This window comes from Salvelinus sp. IW2-2015, linkage group LG12, assembly GCF_002910315.2.
Source record: "Salvelinus sp. IW2-2015 linkage group LG12, ASM291031v2, whole genome shotgun sequence".
NCBI classification, from domain to species: domain Eukaryota; kingdom Metazoa; phylum Chordata; class Actinopteri; order Salmoniformes; family Salmonidae; genus Salvelinus; species Salvelinus sp. IW2-2015.
Window position 1 is genome coordinate 13,749,585 of NC_036852.1, and position 20,667 is coordinate 13,770,251.

At 40.6% G+C, this 20,667-nt stretch overlaps 1 protein-coding gene across 1 annotated transcript; it reads left to right on the forward strand.

Moving 5' to 3' along the window:
* Nucleotides 1-1,842: 1,842 nt before the first annotated feature.
* Nucleotides 1,843-19,828, forward strand: mtx2 (metaxin 2). The gene is made up of 10 exons (XM_023997918.2): nucleotides 1,843-1,971; nucleotides 4,310-4,357; nucleotides 4,724-4,770; nucleotides 8,291-8,363; nucleotides 9,852-9,928; nucleotides 10,523-10,615; nucleotides 11,135-11,173; nucleotides 14,256-14,381; nucleotides 15,636-15,712; nucleotides 19,362-19,828. Exons 1-10 carry the CDS (start codon nucleotides 1,932-1,934, stop codon nucleotides 19,561-19,563), a joined length of 822 nt encoding a protein of 273 aa, XP_023853686.1. The 5' UTR covers nucleotides 1,843-1,931; the 3' UTR covers nucleotides 19,564-19,828.
* Nucleotides 19,829-20,667: the final 839 nt, after the last annotated feature.

The following is a 20,667-nucleotide window of genomic DNA, read 5'->3' on the forward strand; positions in this document are numbered from 1 at the left end:
TTCATTGACTATAGCTCAGCCTTCAACACCATAGTACCCTTCAAACTCATCATTAAGCTCGGGGCCCTGGGTCTGAACCCTGCCTTGTGCAACTGGGTCTTGGACTTCCTGACGGGCCGCCCCCTGGTGGTGAAGGTAGGAAACAACACCTCCACTTCGCTGATCCTCAACACAGGGTCCCCACAAGGGTGCGTGCTCAGCCCCCTACTGTACTCCCTGTTCACTCATGAGTGCATGGCAAAGTTGGCCATGGTGCAATATATAATGTATTATTTTCTACTGTAGTTAGTCAATGCCACTCTGACATTGCACATCTTAATATTTATACATTTCTTAATTCCATTCTTTTACTTTTAGATGTGTGTATTGTTGTGAATTGTTAGATACTACTGAACTGTTCGAGCTAGGACCACAAGCATTTCGCTACACTCGCAATAACATCTGCTAAATATGTGTATGTGACAAATAACATTTATTTACTGTACATCTGATAACATTGATGTTAAATCTCTTCTTAGAAAGTCCTTCCTGTTCATTTTTTGGTGATAAAGTGGTTATTGGATGCATCTATCGGCCACCCGATTCTGACATTGGTAGTTTCATTAATATTGTTGCATCAACCTTGGATTTGATTATTAATGAAGATAAAATGTGTTTTCTATTGGGTGATTACAAAACGTATTTAAAAGTGAGAACAACTCACTGACATCTGACTTTTTGAATACTTTATACTTCTGCTATCTGTATTCTTTGAATAATGTGGCTAATACAGGTAAACTTTTAACTGACAATTCTGACCATTTTCCACCTCTCTTTGGCAGCTGGAATGATTAGTAGCATTAAAGATAGAATAGTTAATACAAGTAATTGTGAGCGCTTTAAAATGTTGTTTGTTAATATTTCATGAAATTTTTTAAATAATTATACCGATGTGGAGTCTGCTTACCAGACTTTTCTCACATCTTTCAATTCTTTATTTCACCACTGCTTTCCCAAAGTTAAATCACGTAAGAGAGCAGCATATGGGTTCCATATGTTAAACAGTTAAACAAAACAAGTTGTATAAAAAGTTTGTAGCAAATCCCTCTCCCCTGAATATCATGAGAAAAGTAGATACTTGTCAAAATGTTGGAAAACACCAAAACAGAGGGGCTAAAATGCAAATATGTAAAGGTTATTAGAGACGTCTCTGCTTAACCAGTTATATGATGGAGGAACCCACACGTATTAATAGGCTAACACATTTTTTGTCTAGATCAAAAATATCCTGTGTTGTGTTTAAATCTTCAGATGTTGTCCCTCATTTTTTTTTTACAGGCAATACGGAACCAAAGCTGTATCATATCACATTATATACGACAACAAAGATCACGTTATATGATCTCTGATTGTTCTGGCAATTCTCACAGAAAATTCATTGGAAGGATATTTAACATGCTTTTTGCATTTGTATCACACAACACAGTTTTTTGAAAATCGTGATACATAAAAAAAAATGTGGTAGCTTGTACATTTTTATTTAGACCATTTTTGGAAGTACGCAGGTAAATTATAATTGCAGGCTGGGCAGGCATATTTCGTTAGTATCTTGACATAACGGTAGCAGAGCTGGTGAATGGTAGCTTTCTGGGCAGAGAGAAGATCTTGTCCTATTCATCGTATCCTTTTCCACCATACTGGTTCAGGTTGGAGCTAACCTCTTCTCAGGTCCTAGGTCAGCATTCCTACTCTGAGTGTGGCTATGGGCTCAGGTCAGAGCGACGTGTTGGCGGAACAATTGTGATTGAACTAAAGTTGGAGCAGGAAAAACTGGCGCGACGTACCACTGCGTCTGACGTCATCTTTATGACTCTACGCTAAGCGTGCCCTTAACCTTGTTTGCCACATTTTATTTTACACCATTCTGGCTTGAATTTCTGTCCGATTTCATCATGTCTCTTGCTGCAGAGGCATTCGTCTCCCAGATAGCAGGTAATGTGTGTAGTCTGTGTTCTGCAACATAAAGCTAATGTCATTAGCATTCGTTTTGTCGTTAGTTAGCATCAAAGCTAGCTAGGCTAGCCACTAGCTAGCCGTGCAAAGATTCCCTTTTGTCTGCGGCTTCGCTGACAAATGAGGTAACTAGCTTTCCATATCAAACTACACTGAACGAAAATATAAACGCAACATGTAAAGTGAGCTGAATAAAATATCCCAGACATTTTATCCCAGCGTATTTCTCTCCGATTTTGTGCACAAATTTGTTTACATTTTTGTTAGTGAGCATTTCTCCTTTGCTAAAATAATCCATCCACCTGACAGGTGTGGCATATCAAGAAGCTGACTAAACAGCATCATCATTACACAGGTGCAACTTGTGTTGGGGACAATAAAAGGCCACTCAAAATGTGCAGTTTGTCACACTAAACAATGCCACATATGTCTCAAGTTGAGGGAGAGTGCAATTGGCATGCTGACTGTAGGAATGTCCACCAGAGCTGTTGACAGGCAATTGACTGTTAATTTATTCTACCATAAACCACCTCCAATGTCGTTTTAGAGAATTTGTCAGTGCGTCCAACCGGCCTCACAACCGCAGACCACTCAGTTTGCTGATGTCAATGTTGTGAACAGAGTGCCCCATGGTGGCGGTGGAGTTATGGTATGGGCAGGCTTAATGATGGTGTTGGTGTCGAGCTTGGCCACGCAGTCGGGGGTTGAACGGGGAATACAGGAGGAGACTATAGATGCACCCCTGGGTGCCCTTGTGTTGAGGATCAGCGTGGCAGATGTGTTGCATCTTCATGAAGCCATCTTTATACTTCCTTCTTCCATTTTTAATGCTCTGGTACACAAGAAGGAGGCGAGGGCGCTCCAGTATAGTAGGTGGCGTTAATGTTAGATGCCAACCACCGATAAACCCCACAGAAGAAGTAGAAGAGGCGGGGGAACAATGGTAGCTAGCTAACTAGAACACAGGTAGAAAGTGTCGTTTGCCCCCGCCTGTCGGGCACTGCTTTCCCGCAGTTATTTTAACGACGGCAGGTATTAGCGAAGAACACTGGGTGCTAGCTAGGACTAGCTAACGTTAGCGCCTGTTGGGCGCTGCTTTCCCGCAGTTCTGTTAACGACTATGAGGGCAGGCTTCAGTGAAAGACATGATTGCATGTTTTAGCTATGATTCCGGTAAACAGTAGGCAGGACACTGGGGCGACACCGGTAGCTATCTAACTTTGCCCTCATGTCGGGCACTGATTTCCCGCAGTTCCATTAATGACGACAAGGGCAGATGTTCAGCAGGCGGGAGCGAAGGACACTGCTAACTGGGAGGCGGGGGCAACACTGGTAGCTAGCTAGCCAGGCGATTAAATTATATATTGTATCAACTTTTCTCGCTCTGTGCGCTGCTCCAAATGTAACAACCGAAGACTAATCAGGGTCTGCATCCCAGCTCGCCATTACGGCTAAATTATATTTTAAAAACTGATGGATGCACAGGAAAAGTGGATGTAGAGAAGCAGGTGTTTTAAAACGTAACCTTTTATTTAACTAGGCAAGTCAGTCAAGAACAAATTCTTATTTACAATGACGGCCCACCGGGGATCAGTGGKTTAACTGCCTTGTTCAAGGGCAGAACGACAGATTTTTACCTTGTCAGTTCCGGATTCGATCCAGCAACTGGTTACTGGCCCAAAGCTCTAACCACTAGACTACCTGCTGCCCCCAGCTAATCGATGGAAGGGGATGCGGCTGGTTGATCAAAGCTGCCAAACATGAGATGCGCGTGAAAGTGAAGTGGACATTATTGGACTGGTGCATACAAGAAATTAGTTGCTGAATTTGTATTTTTTACTGCATAGATTGATTTTAAACATACTTTATAATAATATAACACGTCAGCTGGTTCTTTAGCTCAGTAGGGCCAATGCTTAATGTGCATTACCAGCGCTTTGAAAAGTTGATTTAATAATACTTTACTGTGGATATATTGTCTAACATTTCTTGCCACATAAGGACCAACCACTCAGACAATCGGTAGAGTATGTTGAAATGTAATTTTATTCAATATTCTAGGTTGTAGAGGACCTGAGAGGACCATTTCCAGAATCAAACAGTATAATGTCCCAGACGTTGGTGGTCTGATCCCCAGGCAATGTTCTACTAGGCCTCTGAAATTCAATCATTTTCACAGCAGCATTTTCTGATGCTGCCTCTCAGATTGGCTCAAGCTCAAAATTCATCATGTCACAACAGTGTCACTGTTCTGCAACCTGACAAACTCCTCAATGTGACCTTTTGCCAATGCTCTCCTGAATATTTTGTCCCACAGCTGCGGAGCCATGGCCTGAAAATGCCACCTTGTATCAGCCTCTGAGAGGTAAGTCATACACTCACTTTACAGAGACGAAACTGTTCATATACCTACTTCTGCATTTACAATGGTAAATCATGTGTTGGATAATGCTAAAGTTATTTACTTTATTAATTAAATTTAGTTTAGTTTTTAGTTTAGGCTTAAGCCCTGAACCCTATAATGTTGTGGACTATTAGTGCACTGCTAACCATAGACGTAAACCCAATTAAAGTTATTTGATGTAATGTTGAGGGAAATTATGCTAATGAATCAGAGAGGAATATAGGTTTTAAGAAGTTTAATAACTGTTTGAGCCATATTTATCAGTGTATCTTGTCACTTTATAAAGTGCAAATGCATGTCTGTCTTTTGGCCTGTTTGTTTTTTCAGAGGATCAGATACTACTATCAGATTGTGCATCATCACTTGCTGTACAGGTAAGATAATGTTTATGTCTTTGCCATAGTCAAAATAGGATGTGAAACCAAGAGAGTCGGCTCGTTGGCATTAGCCTTTACACAAATGTTGGGCTAGGCCTCCTTAAAAGACCATACAGTACATGGGGCCCGTAAAGCTAGTCCTCCGATCAAACATGGCCAAATGTGTTGATAGGGTTTGTCATATTTGATCAAACAATTTTATTAAACTTTTCATAAGACACCTGTTCATTAAAATCCAACAACTTCATGGATGGCATCGTTATATGAAAGAAAAAAATTAGAGCGTGGAAACCCCTGTGCAGATGATGGCTGCTTGTCGTTGTTGGCACTATTGTAGCTATCTGGTGTACAACTGTGCATGCCTGTGTCATGGACGGGGATCTGAACTTGGGTCTCCAGGGGAGAAACCAACATGTTAGACCAACAGGAAATTCCCACATCACAAGACCATGAGCTGGACTCATGTCTGCTACATTCACCCGTCATTGACCTCACCAAAAAGAGCCTTGTCCCACAGTTGGGCGCCATTGTCACCGGCGGGGTCTGAAACCAACATCTTGACATTTCGTCGTCGCAGACTCAGGTGACAATAGATTTCATGTGCCTTGGGGAGTTAGGTCTTAGCACAGCGTCTGCTGTGGGCGTGAAGTCCACTCTTGAGAGGCAGACTCGGCCATAGTTGTCACATTTGTAGACTGGCCCGGCTGTTGCAGATCAGGGGTCCCCAATTACATTCAGCCGTGGGCCTATTTATTTATTTATTTATTTCCTTGAGCGGAGGGTCGGGGGGCCGGAACATAGTTATAAATAATTTTTACACTGCAAGATCCCAAACATAGTATTTTACAAATATTGAATAATTTCAAAACTTGATTTACATTGGGATATGATCACATATGCCTCTATGCCTTTATGTGTGGGAATACTTAGGAACAGATTTTTGAATTGAAATCACTTTGAGCTGATTTCCTGGTGATTTTTTTCCCCCTGGTGAGTCTTATATTCAACAATAAATAAAACAAAATATTTATTTATACATTTTTTTCTCAGACTTGGGGGGACAAATAAAATCACCCGCGAGCCTAATTATGCCCACCGGCTGCTTATTGGGGTACCCTGTTGTAGATGTTGCGGCGGTGTCCTGATCTTCTTTCATTTTTGCTCCTTACTACTTAGTGTTGCGCCAGGGTGGTTTTGCTGGTTAGCAGCCCGCTGCGAAGTGCCTGCTGTTAGCGAAGATAGCCCTGGGCGCCATCTTCTCAGGTGTCGGTGTTGATGCCAAGGGGACTTGAGGTCTTGCTTGCAGAAATATCTGTCGTCTCTTTCCAGAGGATAATTCTGCATAGAGAATGTCCTTAGGGATTTGTCAGTTGGTGTTTAGCGGTACACAAGTAGCGTTCAATCGGTGACCTCACCTGCTTTGAGACGGCTTTTGTGGAGTGACGGGTAATAATGCCTTATGGCTGAAGTTGTCAATGTTTTCAGAGGGTCTGACTGAGCCCAGGATGGAGCAAGGAGGGGGATGGAAGCAACACTTACATTAGCATGGTGGCTAAGTCTGAAATGTTTTCCTATGGGAAATGCTAACTGTTTCCCATCCAAAATACTAACCTTTAGACTACTGAAATGGAATTTAGTCCAAATACTGTATTTTTTCACAAATGGGATGACTAGATAGTACTTTATGTAGCCTTTTTTTCCTAAAATATAATGCAGAGACCCTCAAATAAAATGTGACATTCTTTACCTTCACCTAATATTCATATGTAATTTGACTGCAAAAATAATGAGAAAGAAAACACTAGACTTAACATATGCGTTCAACCCCTGAGACAATACATGTGAGTCTTTCTGTAAGAGCTTTGCACACCTAGATTGTACAATATTTGCACATGATTCTTTAAAAATTTCTTTAAGGTCTCTCAAGTTGGTCTCTCATCATCGCTAGACAGCCATTTTCAAGTCTTGCCATAGATTTTCAAGCTGATTTTAAATCAACTGTAACTAGGCCACTCAGGAACATTCAATGTCGTCTTGGTAAGCATCTCCAGTGTGTATTGAGCCTTGTGCTTTAGGTTATTGTCATGCGGAAAGGTGAATTTGTCTCCCAGTGTCTGTTGAAAACCTGGTTCAGTCTGCTTTCCATCTAGGATTTTGCCAGTGCTTAGCTCTAAGTTTATTTTTATCTAAAAAAAATACTGCTTAGGCCTTGCCGATGAAGGCATACCCATAACATGATGCAGCCACTATCATGCTTGAAAATATGAAGTGGTACTCAGTGACGTGTTGTTGGATTTCCCCCAAACATAAGCCCTGGTCTTTGTGGTTGAATCTGTGTTTGAAATTAACTGCTCGACTGAGGGACCTTACAATTATCTGTATGTGTGGGGTACAGAGATGAGGTAGTCATTAAAAAATCATGTTAAACACTATTGTTGCACACAGTGAGTCCGTGCAACTTATAAGGTGACTGGTTAAGCAAATTTCTACTGCTGAACAGATTTAGGCTTGCCATAACAAAGGGGTTGAATACTTATGAACTCAAGACATTTGATCATTTCATTTTTAGTTAAATTTAATCCATTAAAGCTGCAACAACAAATTTTGGAAAAAGTCAAGGGGTGTGAATACTTTTTGAAGGCACTATACATGCGACAGAGAAGAATACTGATTCTGCAATGAAAAAAAGGATCCACATTTGTATTTTTGTATTTATTTCTTTTATTAGGATCCCCATTAGCTATTGCGAAAACAGCAGCTTCTCTTCCTGGGGTCCGCATGAAACATAAAACATGACATAATACAGAACATTAATAAACAAGGACAGAACTACGTACATTTAATAATGGCACATTGCTTGGAGGAAGAAAAAAAAGAAAAAAACATCCACCGTCTTGTATGAAACTATTAAAATGTATTATTCCTCTCCAGAAATGATCCCAATAACATATTGATAACTTTTATATTTTAGGTCCATATTAACATGGTCTATATTATCAGGCAGATGTGCTACTGTGGATGATTGACTGGCCCGGAGGGTTTCAAGGGGGTCCCCGGGCAGGTGGGAATGTCGAGCCCTTGTGGTACAGTGAATAGGCTATATGTGTTCAGGCTGAATGGTTCTAGCATGACTGGTAGTGCTGCTCAGGTAGTCAAAAGCAGTGGAGCCATATTGTTTTTCTTCTGCACAACAGTGCTATAATTGTTCTGGGAACCAATTTCAGTGTGCTTGCCAAAATAATGATAGTGGTGCTGTGTCTATGCTAGAACACAACTTTCTGAATTAATTTGTCTCCCCTGAATTAATTGTCTAAACCCAATTATTCTATTTTGTTCTTGAAATATTGATTTACCTTGAATGTCATTTGAAGAAAGTAAGAAAACAACCACAGTCATGAATACTAAGCATATTCTGTTGGATTTCTGTTCATATGTGTTGCTATTTGATCTACTGATTACTGCATTTAGATTGTTAACTAGCTGTGTTGTTCATTTGAAATGCTGTTTTTTGTCTCAGGCTTATCTGAGGATGTGCAATCTGCCTGTTCATGTGTCCTGTCGGTCAAACGCAGAGTACATGTCCCCATCTGGTGAGTTCTTCATGCTATTGAAAAAATGGTGTGTGCCCTCCCTCCCTCCCTCAGGTCTATGCTTGTGCTTTTGTATAACTTGACCAGCTGTTTATACGTCCCATATGTGTACATGGCCAAGAGAGCCTTTCCTGTTACATGCTGACTAGACCGGGCGCGCGTGTACACCATCGCGTGCGGATTTTTGTCCACCCACACCAGATGTGATCAGGACCCGCAGGTTGAAATATCAAAACAAACTCTGAACCAACTATATTCATTTGGGGACAGGTCGAAAAGCATTAAACATTCATGGCAATTTAGCTAGCTGGGATATAAGCATTGGGTTGTTATTTTACCTGAAATGCACTCCGACAATTAATCCACAGATAAAAGGGTAAACCGAGTTTGTTTCTAGTAATCTCGCCTCCTTCCGGCTACTTCTTCTTTGGACTTTAAAATGGCGGTTGGCAACCAACTTTAAGGTCCAGTACCACCACCAACTGGACTGGAATGTGGACCTCAGTTCATTTTTCAATTACCCACGTGGGCATATGCTCCTAAAAACCAATGAGAAGATGGGAGAGGTAGGTTTTGCAGCACATCAAGTGCTACCAATAGAACCAAGTTCTGTTTTAGTGCCTGGCTACGCAGACGCTCATTGACGCAATGATTGAATAATATGTATGTGTACGTTTATTTTGCAACACTTGTGCACGTAATGCGAGCGGTATGTGTAAATCTTTATCCCCTGGATGTGGACAGGCCTTTTGTCGGAGTATCACACATTACATCACACAAAATACTGGAGAACTTCTAATGAATTTAGGAATCACACATTTTAGGCTGTTTTTAACTGAAGAACTTCAATGTTTTTAATCACTGCATTTACATTGAATTATGCCAGTTGGAGATTACATTTATTTTATGGGAGTGTGAATCCTTAGTTTCCTTTTCCAGCCTCCTCTCATAACCGACCATCTTGCAGAGAATGATGGAGAAAAAAAATCTGTCAGATTCAATTAAAGGACAAAATTAATTTCCACACTGAATTATCATAGGAATTGTTGGCTCAAAATGGATGAACATAAATAACACCATAGCCTACCTGGGATTTGGAGAATCCAGTACTGTGTAATGGAGCCTGGTGTTTGACTTAGGATGTGATTTGCAAATGTAATTCAATATTACCACAATTTCTGTGTAATGTTTTCTTGTAAGGGTTTCAAGGTAAGCAAACAGGTTAGCTGAACACTCAAAATCAACACATAAGAGACTCAAGCTTCATCATTGATTTCTGCCCAGTCAAACCCACTCAGACACTTTACTAAATGTTCTGAATTTGATTTGCTCTGTACTTAGTGCAGCCTCCTGGGCAGTTTTGAGTAACGACATTGGAGACCAGATTCTTATTTACAGAGGAGAGGTTAAAATATGCATGCCATAATCTCTCTTCTTTCCCTTTATCACTACATTGAACTTTTATATTGCTTATTCCTCTCCCTTCAGGTAAAGTCCCCTTTGTCCATGTGGGAAATCAGGTCGTGTCTGAGCTGGGGCCCATAGTCCAGTTTACCAAGGCAAAGGTAAGTGAGCCTTATGAATGAGAAGCAGGACCCTGTCCTCTTTTAAGATCAGTCATCAATCACTCCCTACTACTCTCTCACATACATGCATTTTGTTGTGTTACAGCCTGAATTTAAAACGGATTACATTTAGTCGCTGGCCTAGACACAATACCCTATAAAAACAAATCCACTTTGGCATTAGACTTTAAAAAAAATTAATTAAAAGTAAACATGTAATCAAATGTCTTGAGTCAAGTATTCAACCCATTTGTGGTGTTTCTAACATGTATTGACTCGGGGGTGTGAATAGTTATGTAAATGAGATATTGACGTATTTCATTTTTTGTAAATTTGCCAAAATTTCTAAACATGTTTTCACTGTCACTACGGGGTTATTGTGTATAGATGGGTGAGCAATTATTTGATCCATTTTGAATTCAGGCTGTAACAACAAAATGTGGAATAAGTCAAGGGGTGTGAATACTTTCTAAAAGCTTTACTGTTATGACTGCTTGCTTATCTTAGCATCCTGCTACACTACACCCTCGTATGCGCACACACACACACGTACGTATGTCACACACACTCATCACTGCTTATCTCTCTCTCCAGGGTCACTCTCTCAGTGATGGTCTGGATGACGTTCAGAGGGCTGAAATGAAAGCTTACATGGAGCTGGTCAACAACATGCTGCTCACCGCTGAGGTACAGTAGAGAAACCCATCAACAGGAAGGAATAATCCATTACATACTGAATGTGTGGGTATTTATGCTGATGAAGCCCTCTATAATCCTGACCAGAGAAAGGAATTCGCTTGGATAGGGACTCGTGTGTATACAACAAGAAGTTGTTTGAAATGTCATGAGCATATCCTTGATATGATCTTGTTTCATGATTTGTGTATATTTCATTATCTACATGTGATTTTAGACATTTTACAGTATTCATTGAAATCCTTTGCACCTTAAGTAATGTTCATTAAAATCAAGCAATGACACCATGTACTCTGTGAGAAATGTTCTTCCCCCTAGATCCTTTATCCTTCACTGCTCGCCACTACTTTTCCTCCCTTTGTTTGTTTTCAAATTTTCCCCATCTCAAATCCCCCTTCTCATATTTTCTTCTCTTCATGCCTCTTGTCTTATATCCTTCCCTTTCCCTCCTTCCTTCCCCTCCATGTTCTCTCTGTGTTCATCCTTTGTATCTCTCTTTCCTCTATGCAGTTGTATATCCAGTGGTGTGATGATACCACGGCGACCGAGGTGAGTGCTCTCCCTGGCGTTCATCTTCATTAGGCTGCAGCCTCGGCCATGGCCCCCCTCTCATAAATGAGCCATGCTTTACTGAGCTTCCATTTAGTAGGCCCTCGCACACACCGCTGGGTCCCCCTCATTGCCCTCTCTATAGCCTTTTTATTGCCGCCATCAACTGTGACTTTTGTTAATTTACACCGATTTTAGAAACGTTCTCCCCCGGTTGACATTCATCTTCAATGTTAGGGATGGGCATTTGAAATATTTTCATTCATCTAATATGTCATAAGTTTCTCTTTCATTCCTTGACTAATCAAACTGACAAATACAGAGTGTTCAGTGTTCATTTATTTTCAGTGTTCATTTATTTTTAGGTTAGCAAAAACCTACCAGAGAATACTAACGGCAACAGTGAAAGAGAAGTCTGATGTTCGCCATGATAGAACTGATTCTGTTTAAAAAAAAATGTTTTTTATGGTGAGTGTTTTGCATTAATCTGTGAAAAGGTCTTGTGGAACCTCTGTTAGGTGCGCACCTATAATCGCTAATTGAAATGGGTAAAATAGAATAGGCTATTTTTTCAGGGCTGACTGGAGGGCTAAGTGCGCTTTGAAAGTAAAATGCCTTTTCATGTAAAACGCAACAGGAGAAAATTAACTTAAGACTTTCAATTGTCATGTAACAAGGATCATTTAATTTATACAAAGCTTTTTCAATTTGAAAATGGGCCTAAATAATTTTTCTGCAAAAATCTATACGTGTTCGGGATATTTCAGTTTTTGAATTAAACGTGCCCATCCTTGTTTTGTAAACACTAAAATGCCGGCATCATTTGTATTAGTGATGCACGGGTTGACTCATAACCCACAGGCAGGTTTAGGGTCATTATTGTGTGGTTGGGTGGGTGGAGTGCAGGTAGAATAAGGAGAAAACAAAACCTTTAAAAAATGCATGTATCATTCTTTTGCAATTTATATCTATAGGCTACATTGAGGTTTTTCTTTCATAATTTTAGGCTATCTGGTGCGTAAGTGCGTAAGCTTTAGGGCCTAACTGTACGTACACCAAATAGCCTACACACTAATTGGCAAATTAGGTTTTTGATCAACGGAGGCAAAAAAAATATCAGAGTTTAATTCAATAAGAGAAAAGCTGCGAAATGGAGAGTTGGAAATATTTGGTGAAGTGGTAAGAGGATGATGGCAGTGCCAGATATTGAGGTGCTATACAAATTAGACGGTCACAAGACTGGGACATCAAATAAGCCTATGGCTCATCAAGGGAACTGTAGCCTACTGTTCAGATGTGTTAAATGGAAACTGAAATCTGAACACTGACTGTAGGTCTATAACCTCTCACATAGCCTTATATTAACTCCCGCAGAATTAAGCATTTCTTGCAGTAAAATGTTACACCAAATGTAGTTAAAATTTACTCGGGAACAGGAGTGGAGAAATAGATTTTAAAAAATCAGCATCTTATGTAAATGCACCGTTAGCATCTCTACAGTCGGTACCTATCTTTATCAGCATCATAAAACCTGATAGTATTTCAACCACAAAATATGCATGCATCCAACTGAAATCTTATCAGAAACTTGTTGGGTTGTTTTCACAGCTTTAAAAAAAAAATCCTTACAACTGGCCAAACTGATGCCATTTGGACATTTTGCACAGAAAAGATTTCCATTTTTGATGTTGCATTTTCTCCCTGGTCCCTAAACGTCTTTGCTCTGCGGAAGAAGCCGAGATGACAGAACTTTATCGATGTCACCTAGATTGAGGCACTCGTTCTATAGATTTATGACATTTTGGTGAGCAAGGGTTTATTGAGCCTTCTAGGGAAACATATGACCGACGAGAAGCTGCATGTATCTAATTAGTTGACTAACAAATAGCCTACCAAATTGTCGGAAATGTAATTTAAGCAGAAACGTATCTAAATCGGGCAACCAAAAAAATCCTGCACTCCCTGTCAAAAAATCGTTCCTTGCCTTTGACTGTAGCCTACAGCGCATTTGATATATTAAACAGGTTACGGTTGGGTGCAGGTCTCAGATTTTCACTATCACATAGTTGGGCAGTTGCGGATGGGTTATTAGGAATTGCGGGCGGGTGTGGGTGAAAGTAGCTGACCCATGCACCACTAATGTATACAGTGCATTTGGGAAGTATTCAGACCCCTTGACTTTTTCCAAATTGTGTTACGTTACAGCCTTATTCGAAAATTGATTAAATAAATAAAAAAATCATCAATCTACACACAATACCCCATCATGACAAAGCGAACAGGTTTTTAGAAATGTTTGCAAATTTATAACAAATCTGATCTTATTTGCATAAGTATGCAGACTATGAGACTCAAAATTTAGCTCAGTTGCATCCTGTTTCCATTGATCATCCTTGATGTTTCTACAACTTGATTGGGGTCCACCTGTGGTAAATTCAATTGATTGGACATGATTTGGAAAGGCACACACCTGTCTAGATAAGGTCCCACAGTTGACCGTGCACGTCAGAGCAAAAATTAAGCCATGAGATCAAAGGAATTGTCTGTAGACCTCAGAGAAAGGATTGTGTCGAGGCACAGATCTGGGGAAGGGTACCAAAAAATCTCTGCAGCATTGAAGGTCCACAAGAACACCGTGGCTTCCATCATTCTTAAATGGAAGACGTTTGGAACCACCAAGACTTCCTAGAGCTGGCCACCAGGCCAAATTGAGCAATCGGGGGAGAAAGGCCTTGGTCAGGGACGTGACAAGAACCTGATGGTCAATCTGACAGAGTTCCAGAGTTCTCCTCTGTGGAGATGGGAAAATCTTCCAGAAGGACAGCCATCTCTGCAGCACTCCACCAATCAGGAAATACAATAATATTTGAACCTGGGTCTATCTATAAAGCTAATAAAATATTTATCTTTGGCAGTGGTGTAATTGCGTTCAAGTATCTTTTAGTGTTTGTCTTTTAATTACAAAAACAACCAAATTTGCTAGGTACAACACCCTTTTGTTTACAAGGACCACCAAACTTAAGCCAGACAAAGTTCAATATGTGGAAACTTCTTTAATCTCACCTCAGCCTCATGTCTGTAGATCTCCAGGCCGAGATACAGCAGCCCATACTCCTGGCCCCTCAACCAAATCCTGGCCTATCAGAAGCAGTGGGAGGTCCGTCGTAAGATGAATGCCATTGGCTGGGCAGGGAAGAGCCTGGAGCAGGTCAGTGCCCTGTGTTCTCGGAAGCCCAGAACTAAAATCTTGTAATTTCTTCAGATACTCAATAAGGTTTTGGGGGGAGATGTATGAGAAAAGGTACTAGAACAAGTATTGGAAGTCTATGAGCCAAGTTTTCCCTCAATCATATTTATTTACAAAGCCCTTTTTACATCAGCAGATGTCAAAGTGCTTATATGGAGACCCAGCCTTAAACCCCAAAGAGAAAGCAATGCAGATGTAGAATCATGGTGGCTAGGAAAAACTCTAGAGAAAGACTGGTACCTTGGAAGTAACCTAGAGAGGAACCAGGCTCTGAAGTCCTCTTCTGGCTGTGCCGGGTGGAGATTAACTGTACTTGGCCATTAAGGCCAGATTGTTCTTCAAGATGTTCAAATGTTCAAAAATGACCAGCAGGGTCAAATAATAATAACTTGTTGTAGAGGGTGCAACAGGTCAGCACCTCAGGAGTAAATGTGAGTGTGAGATATTACACCACATAGGACAGAGTGAYCCCCCCCCCCCCCCCGACAGACTATTGCAGCATACTGGCAACTGAGACGTAATACCGTAAGACAAGGCTGAGTATAGCCCATGATGATTTCCCACACTTTACGAAGCCGAGGGGGCGCAAAACCAGACAGGAGATCCCCGTCAGTGACTCATCCCACTGAACTGGAGTATAGCGAACTTCAAAAGAAACGCTCACCCGCTAAATTGCGATTGGTTCAAATAATCAGTGACGAAACTGTTGCTTGTTACAGTTGCATCCCGCAGTCTTTTGACAGACATTAGGATACAACTTGTAACAGTCTGTCCACCAGAGATTAGCGCCCTGAGATGCCAACCTCAGCTGAAAAAGAACACCATAGTACCTGTGCAGCTATTTTACAGATGTAGTATTTGTTTCCTTGAAAGCAGTCTATAGACAAAGAATTACTGCAATCAACACTTTGATTTTGTTTAACTAGTCACTGCCAATTAATGCTAATGTCAGCATTTTCTGTTCAAAACCTCACGTAAATCAATGCCCCACGTTTAGCATGTCATAAATGAATTGAGCAACACAATCCATTAGGCATGACATTTAAAACATGCTAAACAGGGGAGATTGACTTGCATGGGGTTTTGGTCCGAAAATGCTAATATTAGCATTTGCTGTCAGTGGCTAGTTTAACAAAACCAAAGTGTGGCTGGATTTCTCATCTCATGCAATGTTTCCACATAGTTGTAATAGTAACTGTTTCCACGCTTCTCCAGGTTTATGAAGATGTTAGCCAATGCTGTCAAGCTCTTTCCCAGAGGCTGGGCACACAGCCATACTTCTTCAATAAGCAGTAGGTTTATACAATTGTCTTTGCATACTTTTTTATTTATTCTGATAAACAAATAACAATATATCGGTTGATGCTTACATCTGTCCTATTTCACTTCTGTAAATTAAATGCATTTTTTGCATATCCCACTCTTGAAACACCCTCGGAGAGTGGAGTAATGGCGAGGGATCTGCCATTATTGAGAGGAACCATGGAGCAATTTGGGTTAAGTGCCTTGCTCAAGGGCATATCAGATTTATCACCTAATCGGCTCAGGGATTTGAACCAGCGACCTTTTAGTTACTGGCCCAACACTCCTAACCGCTGTGCTACCTGCCGGCCCTTGAAAAGAAACCGAATGAGAGAAGTGATACATTGAATTGGAGACATACAAAGGAGCAGTGGGATTCATACTCACTGTAACGCCATAATGAATGTGCTGCAGGTGGCGGCATTACCCGCTGGAGCACACAAATGGTCTATACCAGGGGTGGCAAACATAAGGATCCGGCCCACGACTAAAATGACTAAACCAAATGAAAACTGTAGAAATGATAATGGACCCATAAAGTTTTTTTGGACTGTGTACAGCTCGCTAAAAATCACCTAAATGAAAGCTACACAGTCAGAGGGCATTAAATTCCAAAAACAATGGAGACTATCTTGTCAATTTTTACAGCGTAGAAATAAATAAATTCAGTGCTGCCTTCCGGACCTTGTTGAAGACCGAATGCGGGCCCCCGGGGCAAAATTAGTTTGACACCCCTGGTCTATATCATGTTAGACCTATTATTACATTGTATTTGCCTGTTGTACTAACATTTTTGTCCTTTTACTTTATCAGTCCTTTCAATGAATCCTATTGTATTACATTAGTCACATTAAAGTGCTGCTCTTAAGGTCTCAAAACAGGTTGTTCTCCTGCTACAAAAAAAAAAGAGGTTAGGGGGAGCCTTGTACTTGCACACCCTTTGTCAATCCAATGCTTTTAAATCCATGACAGGAACTTTGGGAGAAGTGTGGCAAATTGGGATGCAGACTAATGTGCTGTTTTGGTTCAGACTTGGGCCTATACAGTACCTCTTAGATAGCCAGGGCTTTGACTACCATTCGTTTTCACTGGGTTAGTTTACACATAGTGCTGAAGGATAGCACTGCTGAATCTGTGAACCCAGCGGTCCACTTTCTCCCATTGTCTGAGCTTTCTCCCCCCTGAGCCTGCGGGGGGAGGGGCCTCTAATTAATCTGGTAATGACATCCTGGCCTTGTCATATGCTAGAAGAGAGGACAATAACTTGCTGTAATAAAAATTAAGATTGCCAGTATGGGTGAAATCTTAAACGCCATTACAAAGCTGCCTGAGTGTGATGTGGTATAATTGACTGACTGCCTGTGCTGACCTTGGCTAGAGCAGAGAAAGAGAGTAGTCAACATAATACACTGCTCAAAAAAATAAAGGGAACACTTAAACAACACAATGTAACTCCAAGTCAATGCACATTTGTGGCCTGCTGGAGGTCATTTTGCAGGGCTCTGGCAGTGCTCCTCCTTGCACAAAGGCGGAGGTAGCGGTCCTGCTGCTGGGTTGTTGCCCTCCTACGGCCTCCTCCACGTCTCCTGATGTACTGGCCTGTCTCCTGGTAGCGCCTCCATGCTCTGGACACTACGCTGACAGACACAGCAAACCTTCTTGCCACAGCTCCCATTGATGTGCCATCCTGGATGAGCTGCACTACCTGAGCCACTTGTATGGGTTGTAGACTCCGTCTCATGCTTCCACTAGAGTGAAAGCACCGCCAGCATTCAAAAGTGACCAAAACATCAGCCAGGAAGCATAGGAACTGAGAAGTGGTCTGTGGTCACCACCTGCAGAACCACTCCTTTATTGGGGGTGTCTTGCTAATTGCCTATAATTTCCACCTTTTGTCTATTCCATTTGCACAACAGCATGTGAAATTTATTGTCAATCAGTGTTGCTTCCTAAGTGGACAGTTTGATTTCACAGAAGTGTGATTGACTTGGAGTTACATTGTGTTGTTTAAGTGTTCCCTTTATTTTTTTGAGCAGTGTACATTGTTGTGCATAGAATAAATATGTAAGGTCTTTGTGAATCCATCAATGGTATGGCATGTTGCCTTTTTAAATGGTGATGTCTCCCTCACATGGTGACAAATGACCGCCTTATTTGCTGTATGATTTGGATCTAGAGCTGTCAAAGTATTAATACCCCTTGACTTATTCCATATTTTGTTACAAGCTGAATTCAAAATTGATTACTTTTTTCCTAATCTATCTACCCACACTACCCCATAATGACAATGACAATGAACATGATTTTTGATTTAATATGAAATACAGAAATATCTAATTTACATAGGTATTCACAACCTTGAGTGAATACGTGTTAGAATCCCCTGTGGCAGCGGTTACAGCTGTGAGTCTTTCTGGGTTAGTCTAAGAGCTTTGCACACTTGGATTTACAATACCTGCCCATTTATTATTTAAAAAATTCTTCAAGCTCTGTCGAATTGGTTGTTGATCATTGCTAGACAACCATTTAAGTCAAAACTGTAACTACACCACTCAAGAACATTCTCGGATAAGCAACTCCAGTGTATATTTGGACTTGTGTTTTACGTTATTGTCGTGCTGAAAAGTGTGCCTTGTTGCAACCAGGATGCATGTTTGTGAAATATTTTTATACAGTTGATTTTATTAGGCTTGCCATAACACAGGGGTTGAAACCTTGATGTGACATTTCAGCTTTTCATTTCATTAGTTGGTCAAAATTTCGAGAAACAGAATTCTACCACACTTTGGTTTTGTTTAACTAGTCAGTGACAATTATTGTTAATGTTAGCATTTTCTGTAAAAAAAACTCATGTAAATCAATGTCCCATGTTTAGCATGTTTTAAATGTCATGCCCAAATCTTCAAAAGAATTGTAAACAAATTAATTCAGCAACACAATCCATTTGGTCATGGCATTCAAAACAGGAGGGATTGACTTACATGGGGTTTTGGTCCAAAAATTATAATATTAGGATTTGTCAGACACTAGTTTAACAAAAACAAAGTGTGGCTGGATTTCTCATCTCTCAGGCCAGTGTTTCCACATAGTTGTAATAGTAACTGTTTCCACACTTGTCCAGGTTAATGAAGATGTTAGCCAATGCTGTCAAGCTCTTTCCCAGAGGCTGGGCGTACAGCCATACTTCTCCAATAATTGTGTGTAGGCCCGTAACAGAAACTCAATCTATTTTAAATTTGAGCTGTAACACAAAATGTGGAAAAAATCTAGGTGTGAATACAGTACTTTCTGAAGGCACTGTAATAATATGCTATTTTGCAGACACTTTTATCCAAAGCGATTTAGTCATGCGCGCATAAATTTTACGTATGTGTGGTCCCAGAAAACTAACCTACAAGCCACAAATATTGGAACTAGGCCATGACTACGGAACTTAAGCCCTGTCTCGGCCACTGTCTGTGCTTATATTCCATCTATCCCCCTCTATACTTTTCATATCTTGAAAATACAAATACGAAATTGGATTGGTGAATCTGATCTCCTTTAAAAAAATAAATTTAAAAAAAGTATGTTTGTGTCAATCATGCTGAGCCCATGCTCAAACTTTTATGGGTTATAAAAGGTTCCCTTTGTCCTCAGACCGACTGAGCTGGATGCACTGGTGTTCGGCCACCTCTTCACCATCCTGACCACACGACTCACCAGCGACGAGCTGGGCGAGAAGATCAAGAGCTACAGCAACCTGCTGGCCTTCTGCCGCCGCATCGAGCAGAGCTACTTCGAGGACAGCCAAGCTGGCTCCTCGTCCAGAGGCTATTCGAAAGGCCCCTCCCTCTTTTGATGCCCAACAGTACCATTCCATCTCCATCCCATCCTATTGCATACCCAGTCCTCATTTCTCCACTTGCTTGCCTGTGAATGCCATGAACTGGAAGTATGACTTTCTTGAAAATGTAGTGGCGATCGATTCTTTGATGTAGAAACAAAATGAAAAGCAATTGTGATTTATTTTTTCCAGATTGTGCAGTTGTTTTTTTCTGGTTTGATATTTGAATGGAAAGTGCCTACAAAAATACAATTCCATAAACAACTCTTATTCTTCACAATTTGTGGTTTCTATTTAGAAGTCTGAGCTTAGTATTAAAACAAGTTAAGTATGAAATTCACAGATGTACCATGTTATCATGCTTGTGGAAAACCTTGAAGCACGTTCAAGAATTACAAATAAAAAGTGAAAGTAAGATCTATCATTAATGTTGTTTGGGTAATATGCTGTAGGTTATACTAGTTTATTAACATTGACGGTCCGAGGCCTGGGAGATGAGATGCATTAAACCAGTATTCCCAAAGTGGGTTAGGGCTTTCAGCTGGTGTATCCAGTTATAACACCCAACAAATCCCCTTAAAAGCAGTCACACATTCTGTAAATTGAGCTATTCAGTATATACAGTTGATGTTGGAAGTTTACATACATTTAGGTTGGAGTCATTAAAACGTGTTTTTCAACCACTCCATAAATTTCTTGTTAAACTATAGTTTTGGCAAGTCGCTTAGGACGTCTACTCTGCATGACAAGTAATTTTCCCAATAATTGTTTACAGATTATTTCACTGTATCACAATTCCAGTGGGTCAGAAGTTTACGTACACTAAGTTGACTGCCTTTAAACAGCTTGGGAAATTCCAGAAAATTATGTCATGGCCTTAGAAGCTTCTGATAGGCTAATTGACAATTTGAGTCAGTTGGAGGTGTACCTGTGGATGTATTTCAAGGCCTACCTTCAAACTCAGTGCCTTTTTGCTTGACATCATGGGAAAATCAAAAGAAATCAGCCAAGACCTCAGAAAATAAATTGTAGACCTCCACAAGTCTGGTTCAACCTTGGGAGCAATTTCCGAATGCCTGAAGGTACCACGTTCATCTGTACAAACAATAGTACGCAAAT

Coding starts and splice junctions, on each gene's coding strand:
- mtx2 (XM_023997918.2), top strand. CDS start 1,932: ATGTCTCTTGCTGCAGAGGCATTCGTCTCCCAGATAGCAG. Junction 9,929..10,522: donor TCCAGTTTACCAAGGCAAAG/GTAAGTGAGCCT, acceptor CTCTCTCTCCAG/GGTCACTCTCTCAGTGATGG. Junction 14,382..15,635: donor CAGGGAAGAGCCTGGAGCAG/GTCAGTGCCCTG, acceptor ACGCTTCTCCAG/GTTTATGAAGATGTTAGCCA.